The 22,066-nt window shown below is 40.9% G+C and overlaps 2 protein-coding genes and 1 long non-coding RNA gene across 4 annotated transcripts; 2 read left to right on the forward strand and 1 right to left on the reverse strand.

The window, feature by feature from the left end:
* Positions 1–8,763: 8,763 nt before the first annotated feature.
* Positions 8,764–12,142, reverse strand: LOC131444038 (uncharacterized). Of its 2 annotated transcripts, XR_009233687.1 has the most exons (4): positions 11,968–12,142; positions 10,465–10,521; positions 9,487–9,616; positions 8,764–8,976 (listed from the first exon to the last, which is right to left on the reverse strand). It is a non-coding gene; the product is annotated as an uncharacterized LOC131444038 (long non-coding RNA). The 2 variants fall into 2 exon arrangements; XR_009233688.1 differs by lacking the exons at positions 8,764–8,976; positions 9,487–9,616 and adding an exon at positions 10,220–10,383.
* A 1,350-nt stretch (positions 12,143–13,492) lies between these two features.
* LOC131443897 (thrombomodulin-like) lies at positions 13,493–16,576 on the forward strand. Its single transcript, XM_058613962.1, has one exon. It carries the CDS (start codon positions 13,669–13,671, stop codon positions 15,319–15,321), a length of 1,653 nt encoding a protein of 550 aa, XP_058469945.1. The 5' UTR covers positions 13,493–13,668; the 3' UTR covers positions 15,322–16,576.
* Positions 16,577–17,456: 880 nt separating this feature from the next.
* LOC131443896 (thrombomodulin-like) lies at positions 17,457–20,632 on the forward strand. Its single transcript, XM_058613961.1, has one exon. The coding sequence runs from the start codon at positions 17,583–17,585 to the stop codon at positions 19,311–19,313; it is 1,731 nt and encodes a 576-aa protein (XP_058469944.1). The 5' UTR covers positions 17,457–17,582; the 3' UTR covers positions 19,314–20,632.
* Positions 20,633–22,066: the final 1,434 nt, after the last annotated feature.

Raw genomic sequence — 22,066 nt, forward strand, 5'->3', positions numbered from 1 at the left:
ATCCACAATCCTCCACAGTCCTTTATATCAGAAGCACAACAAGAGTCAAAAACAAGAATCAGAAGACTATGCATCGTATAGTAACAATGAAGATACGAGTATATTAAGAAAAGGGTGATGAAACACAATGAATAGAAATATGAGTGGACATTTGACTGCTGCTTCACCATGAATGAAACTCCAGTGTCACAAATACTGTGCTTCATTGTGCATTTTATATAGCTATAGAAATAAACCTTGAACTTTAAATGTAAAATTAAATGATAAATAAAAAGGAAAAGAAAATGCAAACAAATATAAAAGTAAAAAATATCTGAGGGGTCATGTTCATATAGTTAATTTAATCATTAATATTAACAGCAGTGTAGCTATGTGAGTCCAGAGGATTGGAACTGTATTTTTGAGAGAGTGTCTTTAAAGTTACATAATGAAGACAAAACTCTGTGTCAATATTATCCTTCAGATATCACGTGTTTGTGTGTGGTCAAACAATGGTCCAGTCTGTCTCCGTCACTCACTATCTCACTGTCGTACCTCTGACCATATCAGTCCATTGAGGCTGCACCAGCCCCAACTTTCTGTTTGACCTCATCCTCGTGCTTCAAAGCCAAGCCAACATTTACACTTCATTGTGCCAGTGGAACCCCGAGAACCAATGTTTGAACAAGCGCACGCCCATTTTTATCAGCCTCAAACAGAAAAGGGACAGAACAAGAAAAGAACACAGACGTTTTCCATTTGAAATCGCGCAGTAGTTAAGCTATTTCACTACATGGACAAACTTAAAGTTCCAGTGTGGAACAACAAGTGAGAATTAGTGACATCGAATGGTGAGACTGCAGATTGCAACCAAACTGACGTCTCCTCCGCTCACCTAAACATTCAAGAAATAATAAAAACACTCTTCCACAACTCTCTCCTCTCTCTCTCTCACTCTCTCCACCGTGTCCTCCTTCTTCTCCGGTGGTTTCTGGGAAAGTGTCCACCATCATTTCCTCAGTCGGCTCCAGCTTCAAAATGTGAAAACACATCCATTTGGACTGTTGTCAAAACATGTTGGCTCAGGATGGCCTTTGCCCAAAGTACACACAATTGGGCTTTTTATGAGGCTACGAAACAATGTTTTTACATGGATAATACACTTACACAAACATATTCAGATTAAATCAGATTAGATTAGATAACATTAGATTGGGAATTTTCCTTCTGGGAATATCAAGATAGTACTGTATTGTCATTTACATTGAGTCCAGTCTGTATACTCAACATGTGACTATGGTCTGATTCACATAATCTGATTATGATTAAATCCATCTTGGACATTTTTCTGTTACATATACAGGAAAACTTGGATATTAAGACTTCAGCTCCTTCGTGTTTTGTTTTTTACCTGAACATCATACACTTCCATCCAAGCTGCTGTCACTTCTATCGACATATGCAAGGCCCGAGGATGATGTCACACACAGAGGTCAAGATGGACGCTGCCGATACAGGCGAATCTGTGCAATGCGATTTATTAAATTGGACACAAAAAGAAGAAAAACTACAACTTTCACTTATCCATGACGAGTGAATTCATGGCAGATTTTGTCATGAATTGCGAGCTCTTCTGAAACTTTCACTGCATGTTCACACATTTTGTGTCCAGCTGGAAGGAAACACGTCTCTGAACAGGGAAAGTCTTTGCTTTCATACTGCCTGTGGTTGCTTCACATCCATGTCCTGAACATGATTACAAAACCAGACTGACCGAGAGAGAAAAAAGGAAAAGTGCAGCCCTCCCAGCATGCTCTGTAACTACATACATGTGTTTAGGTCAGAGCATGAGGGGGAAGAGGTTTTTTGTATGAGGGAGTTGTGTTGTGTGTTGTGTGGGAACACACATTGTGTTTCAGTGGCCCTAAATACGAAGAGAGAGAACAAGGTCTCTCGGTGAGGAATTCAAAAAACAAAACCTTCTCCAAGGTTCTGAGTTCCCCACAGGTTATTGTTCTTTCGCTCTGAATTTTGATCTTATTGTGAGACTTAAGGGTCAGTGTCCACTCACACATACACACACATTTAGTTGACCTCTCTGACCATTCTTATATATACAGTTTGTCTATATACAGCAAAGCCTCGGAGCCAAGAAGCCAAGAGAACAGGATATATATGCACCTCCCACCACACACACACACACACACACACACACATACACACACTAACTTGTTTTTATGTCTTAGTGAGGACACATCATAGACATAATGCATCCAATTCTAACCCTAAAACCAAATCTTAACCCTGAAAAAACCCTTTAAAGTTGTGGGTTCCAGACAAAATGTCCTCGCAAAGACACGTTTGTGCGTTTTCTTTGGACCTCACAAAAGATATTTTCTCAACACTTTGGACAACTGATTTTTTTTGTTGTTATTCTGCCTCTGTTTGGTCTTCAAGAAACGGAAACAATAGAACATTATTCATACGCTCATAGGCTCTGTCAAGCAATACTATCAAACCTGACTGAGGGAGCGGTGAACGGCTGAATGACCAGGGTTTTTGAGCAGCAGAATTCACTTCTGATACTTTTTGTTGGTATTTCTTTGTCTTTTCAGTTACATTCAAACCTCATTGCAGCCGCCTCACTTTACTAGCGCAATGTTGCTGTTGCCTCCGTCTGTCTTGACATAAAACAAATCACTTCCTGTGTGCAGTGTGGGAATGTGACAGGGCGACACGAGACCTAAACAAACAAACATTTGACAATGGTTTGAAGGAGACATTTCTTTATATCTAAAGGTCACACACTACAGTTTTAACCACGCTTTACATACACTACACATAAATAAGTCCGTGTCCTGTCCATATGCTCATACTGTAAATACTGACGTGCATGCATGGGGTTAAACAATGGGTGCTACAAGCAGCCGTGCTGTATTGGAAGAATCACCTTGTTTTCCACCTTTGTTTTTCCTGCCAGACAAAGCGGATGAAATAATGTGGTGCAGCAGCAGCAGCAGCAGCAGCAGCAGCAGCAGAGGAGCTGCGTTGCCGTGACACTGCAGCACAGTGGCATGAAAACAAGCTGCTGGTCAATTGTTATAACGGCTTTGTATTGACTTGTGTTTTTCCTGTGTGTGAGTACAAAGGGTTCTTAAAGAGCCAGACATTCACACGTGTCTGCAGAGCATGGGAAGTGGGCGCAGACGTAAAAGTAAGAATGCAGGTCGTGTGTGTGTGTGAGTGTGTATATGTATTCATATCTTTATGAGGTCCAAAACACATACAAACCTACCTTTGTGGGGACATTTTCGCCTGGGCCCCACAACTTTAAAGGGCTCTTTCAGGGTTCAAACCTGGTTTTAGGGTTCTGGTTAGAATTGAAGGTTAGTGTTAGTACAATACATCATATTGTGTGTGTGTGTGTGTGTGTGGGAGAGTGCAGAGCTGACTTTAAGGCTGTTTGTTCTTCTTTCTGGGGTCACAGGAAGTTCAGAATATTTCTGTCAGTGTGCCAAGATAGACTCCTCAAGGGGGGCAGTCATATTTACTTTAGCTTTAGAGCAGAAAAGGGGGTGTTCCTGTCCATCCTGTCCATCGCTCCATACATACATCCATCAGCAGGCAGTGGCATTCCAGGTGGAGCTGAGAACAGTGAGTAGGAAACACTGGTGTTGCAGGGTGTTGTAAAGAGGCACCGGGGAGGACTTCATTGCAAACACAATGAAGTCGTTTTTGCCTCGCAGTCAATCTGTCAAACTCTGCACCGTGTGTTTCAGACGTTTGGTTTTACTGCTTTTGTGCAGAATTTAAAAGCAGTATGCGAGTAAGTTGTCATGCACCACCATGGAATTTCTGTAAAAAACCAGGTGCAAGAAAAAAAAAAAACCAAACTGCTCCACTCCTTAAGTTGCTGCTGTGAGAAGATGTTAAAGGTTAGTGGGGGGTTTATGAGGCACTGACGCAGGGTCTACAGGGTTTTTTCTTACTTCCTGCATAGTCCTCTGCTCTTACCAAGACATAAATGATAACAGGCAGAGGTGCCGTGATTCACTGAAAGATTCACATAAAGTGAGGATCAGACAGGGACAAAGAGAAAACACTCGGAGTCTCTGGGAGGACACATTCCTCCACTTCGTCTGCTCGTCTCAAAAACACACAGACTGAGAATAATCTGGCTTTATGTGAGATGAGGCCAGGAGATTCCAGATACTCACTGTGGCATGAACACAGTCCATCCAACGGAGAAGAGTGGTGGGTGCTCTGAGCTCCCCGAGGCAAGGATCCATTCTTCCCCTGTCCAAAGAAATCAGTAATTTGAATTAAATAGATGAGAATTAATCATCCAACTCTGCTGTTCCTGCTGCATCACAGGCACAACATGGCTGTGCTCAAGAGGCATGAGGGAATGATTAGAGATGGGACTCAAATCCAGCTTCACATCAGGTGCTAATATGGATTTATGGGCTCTTGGATTGTTGTCACTGATCCACAGACAGATTCAGATTCATAGTCTGATGTTTTTACAAATTATAAATATATAATAATGAAGCAATGCATGTGTTTTTCCCTGGAGACTGACTGGAGCAGGGATTAGAAACACTAAGCTAAGAAGTTTTCAGTGTCATTCTCATTCCATCAACAATGCTATTTAACCAAGATAAACTCCAGAAACGATCATTATTCTCCATATTTCCTGCTTGTATGATTCAAAGGTAATGTTAAGGTAAAGGTATGGTGAGTTTTAGGCCTTTAGTACACATGTAGGTGGGTATTTTTTATGATTTTAACACACACCAAGTGTCAAGTCAACAGGTGATGACAACAAAAATAAACTGAATATGTATATGTGAGTATGCTAATAGTACAGTTGGTCACAAATTGTGTGTTCTTGTGTGTGATGTGTTGATTTCATCTGGGAGTTGAGAGTTCTTTGATTTTTTTCACAGTTTCTCCAGAAGTGTGAGTAAATTCTTCTCAGTTTAGTGACCCACTAATGAATACACAGGAAAAACCATGATAAAATATTAATGTTTACAGCTTGTGTTGCCATCACCAGGTAATGAAAACAAACTTAATGTAATAAACCTGAGACTGAAAGTCAAAGATTGCTCTTCAATCACTCAAAAAAAATGTTTTTAGGTTCATATAATATCAGTTTTAACGACTCATTTAAAGTGGATTACTAAACTATCTGTGTGATTTATACAGGAAAACCAGAGACACATATTTTCAGGCAATAATTTCCTGTGTTTGACTCCAAGTGTCTTTCATAACCTCAGAGCCTCTGCTCCCGAGAACACAAACACATCCTTCAGTGTAAGTCAGGTATGGAGAAAGATTTTAAATCTCTTTGTTCTCGTTCACTATTTAAATGTCCTGTTTAAAATGATCGTAACTATGTTTCCAGAGAAGTAGGAGTTTGTTATTATACTACTCTTTTGTTTCATCATGCTTCGTGTACCAAACCGAGTCAATGAGAGAGAAAACACAGACGGTAAAGATGACAAAGATGAAATACACTTTGCTTTTGTGATATCAGGAGTCCCTGGGGGGCATTTGCCATTGAGGCGGTGGATTTACCTTTCCCCTCTACACGCCTCAATACAGGACATGATTTACACAGCTCATATTATCTGCATGTCTCACATGGTGAAACACAATATCCTCAGAGCAAGATCCTCAAAGGTCAGCGAGGGTCCGAGAAGAAAAGCAAGACGCTGCCAGAAGACTTTAAAACTGCGACTATAGTTGAGACGAGCAGATTTAAATTAAGGCCGAGGTTTTTCCTTTAACATCATGTTGTAGGTGTCCAGAGGTCGGTAGTAACGCGCTACATTTACTCCGTTACAAATACTTGAGTAACTTCTTGTTTAAATTGTACTGTTGGAAGTAGTTTTATTGCAACATACTTTTCCTTTTACTTGAGTATATATTTGAAGAAAGAACGGTATTTTTACGCCATTCCATTTGGCTAAGTGACGGTCGTTACTTTATTTTTTAATATCTTTTGTTTTTGTAATTACATGCGCGACCTATTTCTCTCCCTGTTGGCTATGGCTGACAAAATCTTGCCAATCAAATGCAGCCAGCGGCTCGTTGTTTACTGTGTCCGACACCAAGGCTCTGGTCTCCGGGTTTCTGTGGTACACTCCGGACGTATCTGAATATCGGAATTGGATAATCCTAATTAGTAAGTAATATTAAGTAATTAAAATCTTAAAGTAACAGTACTTTTACTTGAGTCACATTTTGGCTACTCTACCAAGATTTGAAAAAACTAGGAGTGGATTTCTCAGGGAGGAAGGGGCTTCTGTGCAAAAGTCACGCAATAGGAAAAGTGAGATTATTATTAATTTCTTTGGAAGTTCACGTTAACAGGCATTAGTTGGAATTCACAGTCAGCACCGAAAACTGTGGAAAACTGCCAGGAATTGACTGGAATCGACGATCTATCTCTGGATCTCATGCTGGGCAAGTTTACCCCTCCCATGCCTTTGGACTGTGTGAGGGTTTGTGCTGAGACACGGAGACGCATGCTTACTGGAAACAGTGAGGACACGAGGAGAAACTGATTTTAGAGTGTTTAGATTCAACACTCCTGCACTTAACAGGGCCTAATAAAATCTACAGCTTCAGCTTAAGTCAACGCTGTCTTTGCCACTTCATCTCCCTCTTAAATAGCCTTTTCTGGTTGGAAACAGACGTTTGTGTTGCTGAGTTGTTGATTCACTGAGTTTAAATGTGTTCTTTTGTGACTTCAGTGTTAGAACTAAACCAGATTTTCAATAAGTGACACAAACAAACAAAAAGAGGCTGCAGAAGACCAGTGGCCATCTATGGATTTTGGTGCAGGAGAGTGAGCGGTTTTCAAACTGGTAAACCTTGTGTGTAAAAGGTATCTCATACATCGCAATTAAGAAACTTTTTTATTGTTTTTAAAATAACTAAATCCATATTTAAAGATGAAGCAGTTCTGCTGTGCATGATACCAAGTGCAATTTAGTTGTGAGTTACATAGACAGTCATAAGTCCGAGAATTCAGCAGTATAGAGACATTTACTGAGAGGACGGGGATTGCCTAACCCAAGGAGTGTCCAGGGAGCCATACAGAAATACAGAAAATACAACAGATCTTTAAATCTAATTTTTAAAAGTGTAACCTTCAACAAACTTGTAAATGTATTGTATGACCTTTGTATAAGCCGACAAAACCTCCACATCTGAGATGTAAATAGAGAGACAATATTGTCATTATTAATACCTTTTAAGGTTAAGACTGTGTGTGTGTGTGTGTGTGTGTGTGTAAGGGCATTGATGAATTAACCCTCCTTTCATCCTCATCCAGGAGATGGAAACACCTCCCTTTTCCTCCTCGGCTGGTGACATCACTCTCATGTGCCTACACTGTATCGCAGCTGCTGTAAAACATTACTTTAGGTTAAAGGTTAGGAAAACAACATTTGTTTTTTACTATAGTTTGGTCCGTCACGGCCAGGTTCGATCCACACAGAATGGAGGATTTGCTGCAGAGATAATCTGAGCCGAATAGCTTTCACTATTCAAAACTGTAGTGCCTAACTTTTAAATATCATTTAAAAATATAATACGACAGTCAAAGAATTGTCAAATCAGCTCCATGTGACTCTCAGAATGTTGGGGTTTAGATCTTGCGTTGCCTGCCAATATTTCCAGAAACGTTGCACTAGCACAGGAAGAAAGCTGTAAACAGACTGAAAACACAAGAAAGTATCCATGAAAACTTTCAGAAGTGAGTTAAGCTCCTTAAAAAACCCACTCGATAAAATGGGTCACTATGTCACTATAAACATACAAACACTCCCTCACTCCGGTCTGATAGTATTGCTTGACAGAGTCTGTTTTCAGACAAAGCAATCAGCATGCAATTCCTGTTACATCATTTCCATTCACAAAGACCAGTCCTAATGAAAACATCATTACAACAGTAACAAAAAAGCCAGTTATGTACTGCAGCTTTAGGATTTACAATTACCATTATATTTAAACATGCTAACTGCTATCAGCTAAAACTTCTGTTGCATTTTCATTTCCCTCGAATGCACAATATAATATAATAAAATATGATATCATATAATATAATATCATATCATATCATATAATATAATATGATATCATGTAATATAATATAATATAATAAAATATGATATCATGTAATATAATATAATATGATATCATGTAATGTAATATAATATAATATAATATAATATAATATAATAAAATATGATATCATGTAATATAATATAATATGATAGGATATAATAGGATATCATGTAATGTAATATAATATAATATAATATAATATAATATAATATAATATAATATAATATAATATAATATAATATAATAATATACATGCTGCATTCTGTACATACAGTATGACAAAGAAAGCTCAAACTGCAATTAATATAAAAAATTCCTCAAACTATTTTTGTTTATCCAATAACTTAAAATAAATATAGAAAGTTGCTTTTGTATGTTTTATTTTATCATTCAATAGTGATTTTTACTGAAGGTCATTCTTTTTTTGTTCATTCAAACATGAGCGTGTCGGCAGGACACTGTTGGCCCTGTGTTTAGCTTTTCTGTCTTTTCTGTCTTTTCTGTCTTTTCTCTTGTCTCGGTTGTTGGGCATTTTCCTTGTTACTCCTACACAGGCAGAGTGTTTGTGTGCTGACATAATTCCTTCCATGTGATGTCGGGTTGAGCTCAAGTGTTGCCAATTACAAAGTTATGATTCTGTTAATTAGGCTACACTGTTGTTATTATGATGTGGCTCTGGTCATTAGAATGGTGTAATGACCTTTAAAGGGGTGTGACAACAGGTGAGGGGATATTTTGCGTCTGTATACTTGAGTGAGCTGGAACATTATGTTGGTGTGTGAAAGAGTTCCTGAAGAAAGTCCGTCGCCCTGAAGATCATCATGTGCTGCACATCCACAGACATGGAGCCAGACTCTAATGAAACATAGTCACAGTCAGGTTTACAATAAAGTGTTGGAATGTAATAAAGTACATCATTCACACATCTGTACTTTTACTTTGTTAGTTATATTCCAGCAACTTGTACTTTTACTTTAACTCCCTTTGTTACTACCAAATAAAATCAGAAGAAGAAGAGTTGGTATTATGGTCTGTATTTATATAAAGCTTTTCTCGTCTTGAGCTGCTTTACACAGTTTTGGCCATTCACCCATCTTTCATACACATTCACATGCTTTAACATGAGGTTAAGTGTCTTGCTCAAGGACACATATGGACTAGCAGAGCCAGGAATTGAACCCACAACCACCCAGTTGAAAGACAACTGGGCCAATCTTTCCTCCTCACCTTACTTTTACTTCTAAAACGTGAGTACATTTTGTATCAGAAAATGACTTTTGATACTTAAATACAGTAAATGTCATACACTTTAAGACCATTACTTAAGTAATATTATATAAAAAAACTATTCACTCACACACTCACTCTGCATGTTTTTGGACGATGTGGGAAGAACCCGGAGAAAACCCACTCACACAGAGCGAGAAACATGCAAACCTGGACCAGGATACAAACCCAGCAACTGTGAGGCAACAGTGCTACCCGCTGTGTGGCCCTGATGAGAAAGGAAATGGTGAAAATCAGAGCAGGGATTTATGTATTTTGGCCAAAGACGATGTCAAACCAATCTCAAAATAATAGCGTGTTTTCGTTCACAGCGGATAATTGAGACACAAAAATGTTTCCTTTTTGCCCTTCCAGCATTCTGGGGCTCTAAAATAATTAGAATTTATGCATTTTTAACCCTTTAACACCGAGTGCATCGCAGGCAACACTTTGTATTACTGTGATTACGCAACGGTTTGTGCTATCGTAAAAAATTCCAACGGTTTCTGAAAGTTGAGAAGTGTCAAGTCAAAGCCAACATGTGGTTATAACGGTGAGAGGAGAGAGTTGGAAAAACGTCTGTACATAAGTTTCCATTCTTTGGCCTGTTTTTGCACATTGAGACAAAGTCTCAAACAAATGATATGTTTTATACTGTTCAAATTTTAAATTTACTGCAGTGTTTTTTCTCCATAAAACTTTACGTTGTTCTTAATTTTAAACTATTAATACACTATTTTCACATGCAGTAAATTGTAAATAACTGCCAGATTTTGAAAGTTATTCTTCAAAAATGGGCAAAAGCACTTACTCACAACATAATATTCTTCAAGTTCAGAGGCTCAGGTGTTAAAGGGTTAAATAAAACAGGTTGGTATGGACGTAGCCTAATATACAAGGACATGGTGTGACTGACAGCAGATGTCACGCTGGTTTCCTCTCATCCAAATATGGTCTCTTGTGGTTTCAGAAAAATCCAGGATGACGACTGGCAAACTGCAAAACATGTCACAGTGTGTTGCCACATGGTTAAACTTTGCACATACGTGTGTGTGTGTGTGTGTCACTGCATCTCACCTCGATCAAGGCTCAGTCAACGCTGGCAGGAATCCCGGCAAACTTCATCAGTGGCTTCTTAAATGAAAACAGTGAAGTGATTATTTTTATTTCGGCAGAATGAACAAAGGTCACATCCCCTCCACCCCATTCCATTCCTCCACACGCCTTTCATGAGGGGAAATCAGAAGTCACTGAAACAGCACCGATAAAGAAAAATAAGGTTTTTTTGCCTTTGTAAACTGTGTTTCAGGGGCATTTTATGTAACTTTGTCAAGGTTTTCCAAATAAAATGAAATAACTAAAATGAAATGTAAATGCTGATTGCACTACCATATCAATTTAAATTATAAAATGAATGGAAAAACATTAAAAATGTGTTTTAGTAGCATTATCTATTTCATCTAGGCCTGTTTCCATTCAACTTAAGGTATTTTGGCAGACTCCCAATAACCACATTGCACCGTCCAATTTTATTGCCTTTTATTTTCTTTCATTTTTTTTATGTGTTTGTGTTTTATGTAAGGTGACCTTGAGTGTCGAGAAAGGTGCCAACAAAAATAGAATGGATTATTGTTATTTTTATTATTATTTATTTATATATTTATATACTGTATATTTATTTATTATATAGTCCATTGTGGGCTACTGTACAAACACGGTGGTCCTCCAAAACAAGGATCATTTTGGTTAATGAAGAACAATAATTCATACAATCAGGATATTGTATATTTAAAAACAAAAAAAACATGTGTAACTTCTTTAATTTCACCTTAATATTACACACGGTCGACAGTTGGTGGGTTTGATGCTTTTGGGGTTATTAAAGGTTAGCAGAGCAACATAAGCTGTGTTTCCCTCACGGTAAAGCCCTGGGTCAGGCTAGTGACTGAGAACAGCGCCTTTACTTGGTAGGCGGAGTGTGAGCGTGATGTCGTATGAGTGCGACGACAACAAAACAACAGACAACAAAGGAGGTCGTCCAGCAGCTCTCTGTGGCTGTTTGTCTCAAGAAAAGGACCTCTGTCGCCCTATCAGCTGACTGTCGTGGGAGGGGCCGGTCCAGCTCCACCCTGACCCGACCGTACCACAATGCAACTCACCACGGACATGTGAGGCCGGAGTTAGCGATCGACAGTGCTCGAAATAACAAAATCATAAATGACTAGAATAAGAATTATTACAGTCGACAGTGATTTTGATGTACGTTACATTGTTTTGTTGTCGAAAAATTCCAAATATTTCAGCTGAAACATTTCATGTCATGACGCTTTATGTGTGATTTGGGTGTTCCCTAAATTATTTGAACAGTATATTCTATGGGGGAAGGTGTTTGATGATGCAGAATTCAGGTCTCTACATCCAAAACCACTCAGTTCCTCTCCTCTTTCTTTCATCCACTGAGTCACTCTGTGTCAATGTGGGTGGGAACCACTGAGACGTGATCACATTCCTTCAGATCTCATCAACCAAGACTCCACCGGGAAATCAAGCAGAACACACAGACACAACGTGTTTACATACCGTGCGCCCTGTCGTGTTTGCTCCCCGCACCCTGTGACGACGGGACGCCTTTTCCTGCTCTCCTCTCCTACTTCCTCCTCCACGACCAGTCACTTCCCCCCTTGAGGAAAATGGAAGGCTGCTCTCTTCCTCCTCTCTTCCTCCTCTGCCAGCTAATCCCAGAGAAGATACAGTAATTTCTAGAGGAGAGATGATTGGATTAGACTTGACCGTAAGTCAAACAATTGTCTTTCTACCTCTGTAGTTATTGCTGTGCCTCGAGGAAGTCCGTCCACCTTAAAGAGTGTGAGTCAGCGGTTGACAATCACATTTCTATTTTAGAATATATTGAAAAAGAATTTGCAATTTCCAACAGGATGTTGAGAATGATTAAGACAAAGATGTTAAATATAAACTGTGTAGACACGTCGCCCCAGTTTTAGCTTCTTAAAGCTGGCGACCAGGTTTTATTAAGGTTGTGGGTTTTTTTTTAAGGAGTCACTCCGCACTTTAATCACAGGCCCTCTGACTGTTCCAGATTCTCACCTGTAGGGGGCAGCCCTGAGTAGCTTCCGGAAAATGAAAATGTACAATGTACAATGTACAATATAGATTTTTTTTTATTATATGGTTATATAACTTTTATTTTTAAGTTACTTCTATAACTATTACCTTTCATTGCAATACAAAGTGTTAAACAAAAAAAACAATTCATCAATAAAATTAACAGTAAAAATTATAAACTAGGATACTAAGTAACTTAAATGTACAATGGGTTAAGAGAATGCTAAGCTAAAAATATTGATTAATTGTTTGAGGTGCTTTTTCATGTGATTTCACATGAGCACACAAGCATTTTTATTTATGATACAATTTGTAGCTTTATTTTGTAAATACCATATAAATAAATATGTTGTTATTATTATTATTACTCTTATTATGATCAAATGTTTGTGGTTGTTGTATTTTGAGTATTGTATCCAGTGTAAACGCAATTACTTCTAATTACTTATTTATTCTTTAGCAGGGCTGCTCCAAGCCTTTAAATGTCATTATTGTTATCATTATTATTATTATTATTATTATTATTACTACTAATACTTAAGCCCAGTATGCAGATATCTAGATTTTTTTCTACAAGCAGCTGCTTAGTTTGCTCGTGAAAGAACCTTATATGTATATAATATTCTGAATTTTTATATATATATATATAATAAATGTGTGTGTATATATATAATAAATATGTGTGTGTGAATATATATATATAAATATATATATATAAATATAGACATATATATACATATACAGACATATATATACAGTAACATTTAAAGTGACTGTTTTAAAACACTGACATAATGGTGACAAGTTGTTACCTTATGACGTTTAAAAGAGTTTGAATCTGTTTTTGTTGGACAAACCTTTCATTTATCATCTTGACTCATGGGCGAGAATGACGATTTTTATTTATTGCGTGTGCGTGCGTGCGCGTGTATGTGTATGTGTGTGTGTGTGTGTGTGTGTGGGCCAGACTCTCTGATAAGCAGCTCGGACAGTTGGGGGTTGAGCAATCAGTGCTGGGCAAAAAACTTCTGGCCAGGACTGAACTTCCTTCCTCGACTGTGAGCTTTTATAAATGGGGATTATGTTCAGTTTCTCAGTCGGTGAATCGTCTTTGGATCTGTTTAAACCATCGTCGCTCCTTCTTCTAACATTCACATCATGACTGTTGTAACGCGAGTTGCGCTTTTGTGCGTGGTTTTCCTCTGCGGGCTGGAGGACAGGGCGCAGACCCAGCGCATACGCTGCGACAGGGCTTCGTGTTTGTGGCTCCACCGTGAGCCGCGGGACTTTGCGGGTGCGCAGAAAGGCTGCACAGACCCCAACACGCAGTTGCTCGCACTCACTTTGCGGGAAGCAGAGATGTCACTCCCGGGTTTGATGAGAGGCAGCAGCGGTAGTTACTGGCTGGAGCTGCGCAGCAACAGCACCGACAGCCCGGTGGACGAAGCAGCGGCGGGTCAACACTGCTTCGCCGTGTCCATGTCCGGGCCATACAACGTCACAGTGTCACGGGAGCAGTGCCGTAACAAGCAGGACGGGTTTCTGTGCCGCACCACATTACAGGGTACCTGCAGTCCCCTGCAGACAACTGCAGACACGCTGGTGACTTTCACCACTGCACACATCGGTTTGGAGGTCATAGAATCGGAAAATCATCCAGAAGGAACCATCGCTGTGGTGGAAAAGTTTCAGTTTAGTGCTGAACATCCACACGCAAAGTATTTGTGTTTTCAAGGGAGGTGGCTGCAGGCTCCATGGAGGTGTGAGGTGCTGGAGGGCGGCTGCGATCCCAGCTGCAACAGAACAACCAACACCTGCACCTGTCCCACGGGAAAAACTCTACATCCCAACAGCATCACCTGCACCTTCGCCAGCGAGCCACAGGGGGGCGACTCTACTGCTAGCACATGCGCCACAGGCTACATGCTGACGCTGGACAGGAAGCGGTGCGTGGACGTGGACGAGTGCAAGGACGGCAATCTGTGCACGAGGGCGGGCGAGGAGTGTCTGAACATGGACGGAGGCTACGAGTGCACGTGCAAAGACGGCTACGACAGAGAGGACGGCGTGTGCGTGGATTTCTCCATATGCTCCAAGTGCGAGCACATGCGGTGCATGATATCCAACGGGAGTTATGTGTGTGCGTGCAGGAAGAGTTACAAGGTGTCCCCCCTGGACCCCACCAAGTGTTTACACCTCTGCGAGGAGGAGAGCTGTGTGGCTGAGTGCATCTCAGAGGAGGAGAAGGGCGAGAAGGTGTTGAACTGCTTCTGTCCCATCGGCTTCATCAAAGACCACAGGAACGACATGGACTACTGCACCGACATTGACGAGTGTGAGTCGGGGCCATGTGATCACAAGTGTGAAAATTCATTTGGCAGCTACAGGTGCTCGTGCAAGAAGGGTTTCCAGCTGCACGGGGAAGGCAGGTGTGTCGCGGCCAGGGACAAGGAAGAGGAGATGGGCAAGGAAGAGGAGAAGAGCAAGGAAGAGGAGAAAGGCAAGGATGAGGAGAAGGAGGATGGGGATGACTCACCCTCTCCACCCCCAAAACACAGCAGCTCTCACCCAGTCACGCTGCCCTCTTACATAAAGACCGGCAGCGTCCTGGGCATCAGCATGTTCCTGGCACTGTGCGCGGTGCTGCTGTGTCTCGTGGTGCGGAACATGACGAGACGCTGCCGCAGCGTGGAGCTCCCCTCCTTCAAAGCCCCGGACATAAATGTGTTCTACCTGCAGCAGGTGACCACAGAGACCTACAAGAGGTTGTCCGTCGACAAGCAGTTCAAAAACGACCTGTCGAGACTGTGAACGCACCACTGACACACACTCACTCACTCACACACTCACTCACTCACTCACTCACATGTATATTGTTAGGGCACGTTCATGGGAGACGATTTATCTCTCATTTTTAATCAAATGAATTCAAAAATAAGACTTTTAAGAGGAGGACACTGTTTCTGAATGTGTAGATTTACACAGTGAGCTGGTGAGGATCATTTTTGAGTTCTCACTCAGAAGAATGTTATATAAGAAACAAAAGGTGTTTTTTTTAATGTGTATGTAATGGTACTAAATGGAAGGTGTAATCATTTTTGTCCGATTATGTTCCATTTTCCTCCAAAATGTTAAAAAATGATTATGATTATTAGTTGACTAGTAAATTTAAATGAACTTTAAATTAATTTGGTTTTATTCAATTTTAAATACACAAAGGAGTTCTATGATTTTACACTTTATTAAAACTTAAGTTTGTTTTTTAGTTTTCTGACATTTTATACGACCAAACATCTCATCACTTCATCAAAAATTGCTGGTTAAAGAGATAATTGCACACCACATGTCACAGGAGTGAATGGATTAACCACTCCCAACTGTTTGTCTACACTGTCTACATGTACACGGCTGTTTAACATTCAATGTGCCTTTTTATTTCAAGCTTCCTTTTTTATCTTTTGATAAAGTCACACTTTTAACTTGTTTATAAAAAGGAGTCTAAAACACACTAAGACACTGGACCACCACTGTTTTTTGTATTTTTCCCGTGGATGCACTGGTTGCCACTGTTTTTGAGGCAGTTGTGAAAAATGCTTTGGATCTTTTTTTATTATTATTTTTCCTCCACATTCTTTAGATAAACTGGCTAAAACAAAAGCAAAATACATTAGAATGTAGATACCAGTGAGTTTAAGGGAACCTGATGCTGTTCACGTGATGACTGTGAGCATCGTTCATTTTACAGCTTTGACAAAAAACCACATTTTAAAGTGTCCAAAGTCGATCACATGAGCAAACGAGACAGTGCATGTGTGCCAGATGAAGGCAGACGTGCCACAGCTGTGTACTTTGTTACCACTGACATTAACACGAGACTGAATGTAACGTCAGCTCCTCTGTGTGACCTGCACGTCACGAGAGGCGAGTTCAAAAAAACCATGAATGTATTGAAACTGCGCTGCTAATGCATTTACACTGACATACAGAGCCATGCACTTCCTATGTATCATAGCCTTTTTGTAAACTGTAATTTAAGAAAAGAATAAACACTCACAGTGTTGTGAAAGTTTTGTTCTGAAATAGTGTTTCCTTCATTCACGTGTACACTTCTGCTCCTTTTTCCACGACCGCAGGCGTCACGTTACCTTTTCATAGACGCTGAAAAACTCCTCAAAGTTTTTTAATTTTCAAGCTTAACAAAACCGAACAAGACGTGTGAAACAACAACAGTGGGGATATCAAATATTGTCAGTGAACAAACTACACGTTCTTATTATTTACCTGTGTATTTCAATATTACAGCTACAGTCTAGAATAATCTCTAGGATAAGGAGGCTACAGAGCGTCTGCATCAACTGGAGTGGAAACAACACATTTTCATTTTCAAAGCTGAACTTCTGTCTCAGTTAACACATCTAAAACAGCTGATTGTCCTGCCTTGCATGATTATATACAGTATATGTCCACGGTGCTTTTGTGGATCTATTCACTCATTTTAGTTCACTTACTTATTCTGTTACTGCTCATATACTTGTTCATTTTGCAGTAACTAAAAAAGAGACAATATAAATCAAATTCCAAATAAGATCAAACTGTGTTGAATCCAACTCTTTAATTGTTACTTTAACACAAATCGAACTCTTTTAGTGTAACTTTAACTCTGAAAATGTACTTTGTGCTTTATACTGGCACTTTTTATTTATTGTAAATAATTTGTGTTCTTGTTTTTAAGAACATACTCTTCGTAGTTGATATAGGTGATGAATCCCTGTTGTCTTCTGTTCTTGTTTCCACTCTGATTGACACATTAAACTCGACCCCACTGACACTGAACTACTTGCTTCCACTGACATTTTATCTGGAGTAGAGTTGGGAGGGGCTACGATGGAAAAAAAAAGACCCTTGCGTGCTCGCGTCTTTTTACGTGCGTGCGTAAAAAGTCATGCGTAATTGGGGATGTGGTCCGCGGAGCTGAGGGGAAAGTTTGTAGAGAGCGAGTGAGCGGCCCAGCAGGCTGATTAACACCGACTTCCTTCCTCTGCGTGGATCATGGAGCTGATGGATTATAGCACATGCGCGCCAAACACTTTGTGGAACAAACAAGTTTAATCCAGGAAAAGTGCGCTGGAAGTCAAAGCACACGCCGAGGTTTAAAGATGAAGGATGTAACGGGGCTGTTTGTTGCCGTGTTGTTGATTCTGCTGGAAACAGCCGGCGGGACGAAGCCGAACAGCGGCTACTGCTTTGGGAACCAGTGTTTCGCTGTGATCAAGGACCCGAGCGATTTCACAACAGCCCAGAAACAATGCAGTGACAACCGCGGTCACTTAATGACCGTGCGCTCCTCCGTGTCACACGATATGCTTTACATCTTGTTGGGAAACACAACATGGCGGTTCTGGATCGGTTTGCATCTGAGCAGCGGCTGTCCAGACTCGGACCCTGCTGCTGCGGATGGACTCAGAGGTTTCCAGTGGGTCACCAAAGACGGTCAGAGCGACTTCTCCAACTGGGCGCCAAGTTTTGACAGCAGCTGCTCTGCTCATCGCTGCGTCTCAGTTTCCAGAGAGAACGACTTTAAATGGACCCAGGAGCCATGTGGCGGGCAGGCGCTCGGGTTTCTCTGCGAGTACAGCTTCACTGAGCCGTGCAAAAGCCTCCCGGCTGCAGAGGGTGAGTCCGTCACCTACATGACCCCCATGGGACTTGGAGGAGAGGACTTGCTGTCTCTGCCTCCTGGAAGCATCGCCACCCGCGTGCCATCAGAGACTAAATACGTGTGTTTCTCTCAGCAGTGGCTGCAGGCGCCGTGGAACTGTGAGATCGCAGAGGGCGGCTGCGAGTACAAATGCGCAGTGGACCCTAAACACGTTCCCTCGTGTTACTGTCCCACGGGACAAAACGTCAGCCCCGAAAACCAAGTCACCTGCGAGGTGCTGCCGGATCACCCGTGCCTAAACCTGCGCTGCGAGCACGCCTGCTACCAGAACGGGGACGTCTTCGCGTGCACGTGCGACCACGGCTTCAAGCTGGCGGCGGACGGCCACTCGTGCGTGGACGTAAACGACTGCACGGATGAGCGGCAGTGTCCCGGCGAGGAGTTTGTGTGCGTAAACACCGTGGGCGGGTTCATGTGCGTGTGCAAGGATGGATACAGGAGCAGTGGCGCGCTGTGCACGGATGAGAACGAGTGCGCGGCCGCGCCGTGCGAGCACATGTGCACCAACACTCCCGGCAGCTACACGTGCTCGTGTTATCCCGGGTATCAAGTGGACCCGCAGGACCTGCACAGGTGTAAGCTTCACTGCGGGGAGGAGGAGTGCGCTGCCGAGTGCGACCCCAACGACCCGTTCCAATGCTACTGTCCCGACGGTTACGTTGCGGAGGAGAGAGGAAATCGAACCTTCTGCTTAGACATAGACGAGTGTGAATCCTATTACTGTGACCAAGGGTGTGAAAACACATACGGTGGCTACCTGTGCTCGTGCAATCGTGGATACAGGCTGGTGGGTGAGTACAGGTGCGAAATAATCGAAGGTTATGTAGATACGTCGACTCCTCCTCCTCCTCCAACAACAACAACAACAACAACAACAGCGTATGTACCCCCCACGAGGAGACCTTCAGGAGTGTCAACCGGAGCTTTCGTCGCAATCATCATGTTCACCACCTTCTTCATCGTGCTGGTGGTTTGTCTGCTGCATCACCTGCTCAACCGCACAGGGAAGATGCAGAGCGCAGGCGCGCTCAAGGCTCACGAGGGCGAGGATCACGGCTTACACCACGTGACGAGTGACACTTAACATGAACATTGTGTGTGTGGGGGGGGGGGGGGGGGAGATAAAGAAAGTGAATGTAAGGCCCTGCACAGACACTTCAGGGGGCTGGGGCTCAAGTGAATGAATGGCGCCCTCATAATTATGAATAAGGGGAAAAATAACACAACAGTGGCAAATTTTGTACTTTGATATTGAGCTAAATCATTTCAGGGAATAAATAGATAATTGCATTTTTTTTTTCTGTCAGGTACAGCACAAAAAAATCATACGTCAGATATTGCTGTGTAACAGAGTTAGAACATGACGCAGCATTCCCACAAGATACTGATGTAATGCAAGGATTAGATTAGACTTAGTTTAACTGTGTTTACGTGTAAAAAAAAAAAGTTCAGATTGGAATTTACAATTGCGTTATTTACATGGACGCAAAATGAAATGATCCGATTGTGGCGTGCGTACGGACTCGTGCACTAAGTATTTTTGGCCTGTGCAGTGTTCAGTCGAATTCAGTCGACTTCTTCTTCTTCTGCTTCCACAGTAAACAATAGCTACTGTTTCTCACATGCAAGTATTCAGCTTTTGGAGAGAGTGTCGTCACCTCCCACTTCTAAGAGTAATTGCCTCTGAACACAATCTGTAATCGATCAGACCAATGATCAGACTGACGTGTACAGTGATGGCGCCAGGGGTTTGTGATTGCCCCCCCTCCCCCCCCCTTTTTTTTTAGGAGATTCTGTTAGTCGGACAAAACGGCGTCTGCAGAGCAAAATGACATCACTGGCAGATTTGTCCGAGTTCAGGTTCAGGTTTTCATAAAACACAGAACAAGTCAAAAATAGAAGGATTCAACGAGCAGATCGGTGTAAATAAATGGCCGCTGTCCTGCCGAAATGATACTTGAATGCAATTTTTTTTTACAAGAGATGTCAATTCCAGTACAGTCGTTTAACATAAACGTCAAATCTGTTAAAAAATCTGATCATGTCCAACAATTTCAAAGGCATAATTCTCCAACTGTGTCGCAAACATTAAACGAAGATATAAGCTGCCCATAACATGACATGTTTACAGTCTGTGCAGAGCAAAACAGGGATTAGATTATATTATATTATATTATATTATAGGGATTTTGGAATTTGAGGCTTGAGCACCACATGGGGGTCGATGTGTGAATGTACATCTGAGCGGTACGGAGACACAGATGTGCTGAGGTCATAGGTCACTATAATAAACTCAGATAAAAAAACAAGCGCACATACACAACACAACAGCTAAAGGTTTTGTTGAACTCACTGCAGTTTCATGCAACAGATCCAGTGAAATAAAAACCACATGGAACTTTTCTTTTGTGTTGTGTGTGAACATTTGTTCAGTTATGAGAATGTGTTTGTTTTTCCCCTGTGTGACGATCCTTGCCTCACACACAGGCTGACTGCGCCACCATGTGGAAGAAAAAGTGAAGTGCAGTGTGTGTGTTTTCCCCTCACACATGGTTTGTAATTGAAGAAAATAAACAAGTGAATAATAAACACACAGGTTGGTTAAACACTATTAGAGCTGCAAGAATGCATTGATGAATCGATTAATAACCAATTATTACATTTATCGTCAACTGTTTTTGATAACGATTCATTGGTTCGAGCGTTTTTATGTCATAAAAATGTGTTCCGTTTGCTTCTCTACAGAAAACTGAGTTTATGGTGTTTATGGTTATTAACTAATAGATTTATTGACAAATTAGTCAAAAAAAAGTATCAATAACCAAAATAATCATTGCTTGCAGCTGAAAAACAAAACAAAATGTGTTTTTTAATTCCTTTCTTTTTAAAATACAGCAAAACAAACGTTCTGTCCTGTAAATGTACAATATTGACCTTATAGATCAACAACTATTACTTACTTGTGTTTACGTCTGATTCATCAAGTGTCTTATAAGTTTAGAACTCATTTGAATGCAGGAAATGTAACAGTGAATTCTGCAGTGTGGAGATTTATGTCTTACCTGGAGGACCACAGAAAAACTCTGAATATAAACGCAGGTGTAAACATATTTGAGAAGAGTTTATATATCAGAGTTTGTATACATTGAAATAAATCACAACCAGCTTGGAATATACTTCCCCCACTGGTTTAGTTTAGTTATATATTAATATTTACAACGCTGCTGTTGAGCCTGAGTCACGTGGATCTGGGAAGGAAATAAAAATAAAAATAAAAATAAAAAAACAGCTCTGTGCATGTTTGTACTGGAGCATTTATATTTATATTCTGTACAAACACTGACGAAACCCCAACGTTTGCTTGCTTCAGTCTGAACTACAGAAGTTGGCTCCTCATGAGTCTCTTTTGTGACTTTATTACCATTCAAACTTGTTAAGGTGGTTAGTAACAGTTTCTCGTGAGGTAACAAAGATTTTTGTCATCGCTTTACTTGCACTTTAAATGTCAATGTCAGTCATGAATCATTTTGAAAAGGAAAATGCATTATATTATATATCATTGTTTTATTATCTGCGCAGAAAATGTGGTTTTGTGAAATGATTTAAATATCTATTACCATTGAGTTCCTAGTCAGTGGCCTTCCATTTGTTATAAACCTAATAATTAGGTTTAAATGAAATGTGTCCCCATGTCAGCCATGTTTTCAACCACACACACAAAGAAACTAGAAAATGATGAAGGTAATAAGCAGTTTTCAGGGGTCCTCTCTCAGCGTTAGGCCTGTTTGCTTAACTAGAGATGAGCTGATACTATACTGAGTGTTGGTGTAGGTCCAA

The sequence above is a fragment of the Solea solea genome, chromosome 17 (genome assembly GCF_958295425.1).
Source record: "Solea solea chromosome 17, fSolSol10.1, whole genome shotgun sequence".
NCBI classification, from domain to species: domain Eukaryota; kingdom Metazoa; phylum Chordata; class Actinopteri; order Pleuronectiformes; family Soleidae; genus Solea; species Solea solea.

Bases quoted from the DNA above. Each gene is read 5' to 3' on its own strand.
- LOC131443896 (XM_058613961.1), top strand. From the start codon at position 17,583: ATGCGCGCCAAACACTTTGTGGAACAAACAAGTTTAATCCAGGAAAAG.
- LOC131443897 (XM_058613962.1), top strand. From the start codon at position 13,669: ATGACTGTTGTAACGCGAGTTGCGCTTTTGTGCGTGGTTTTCCTCTGC.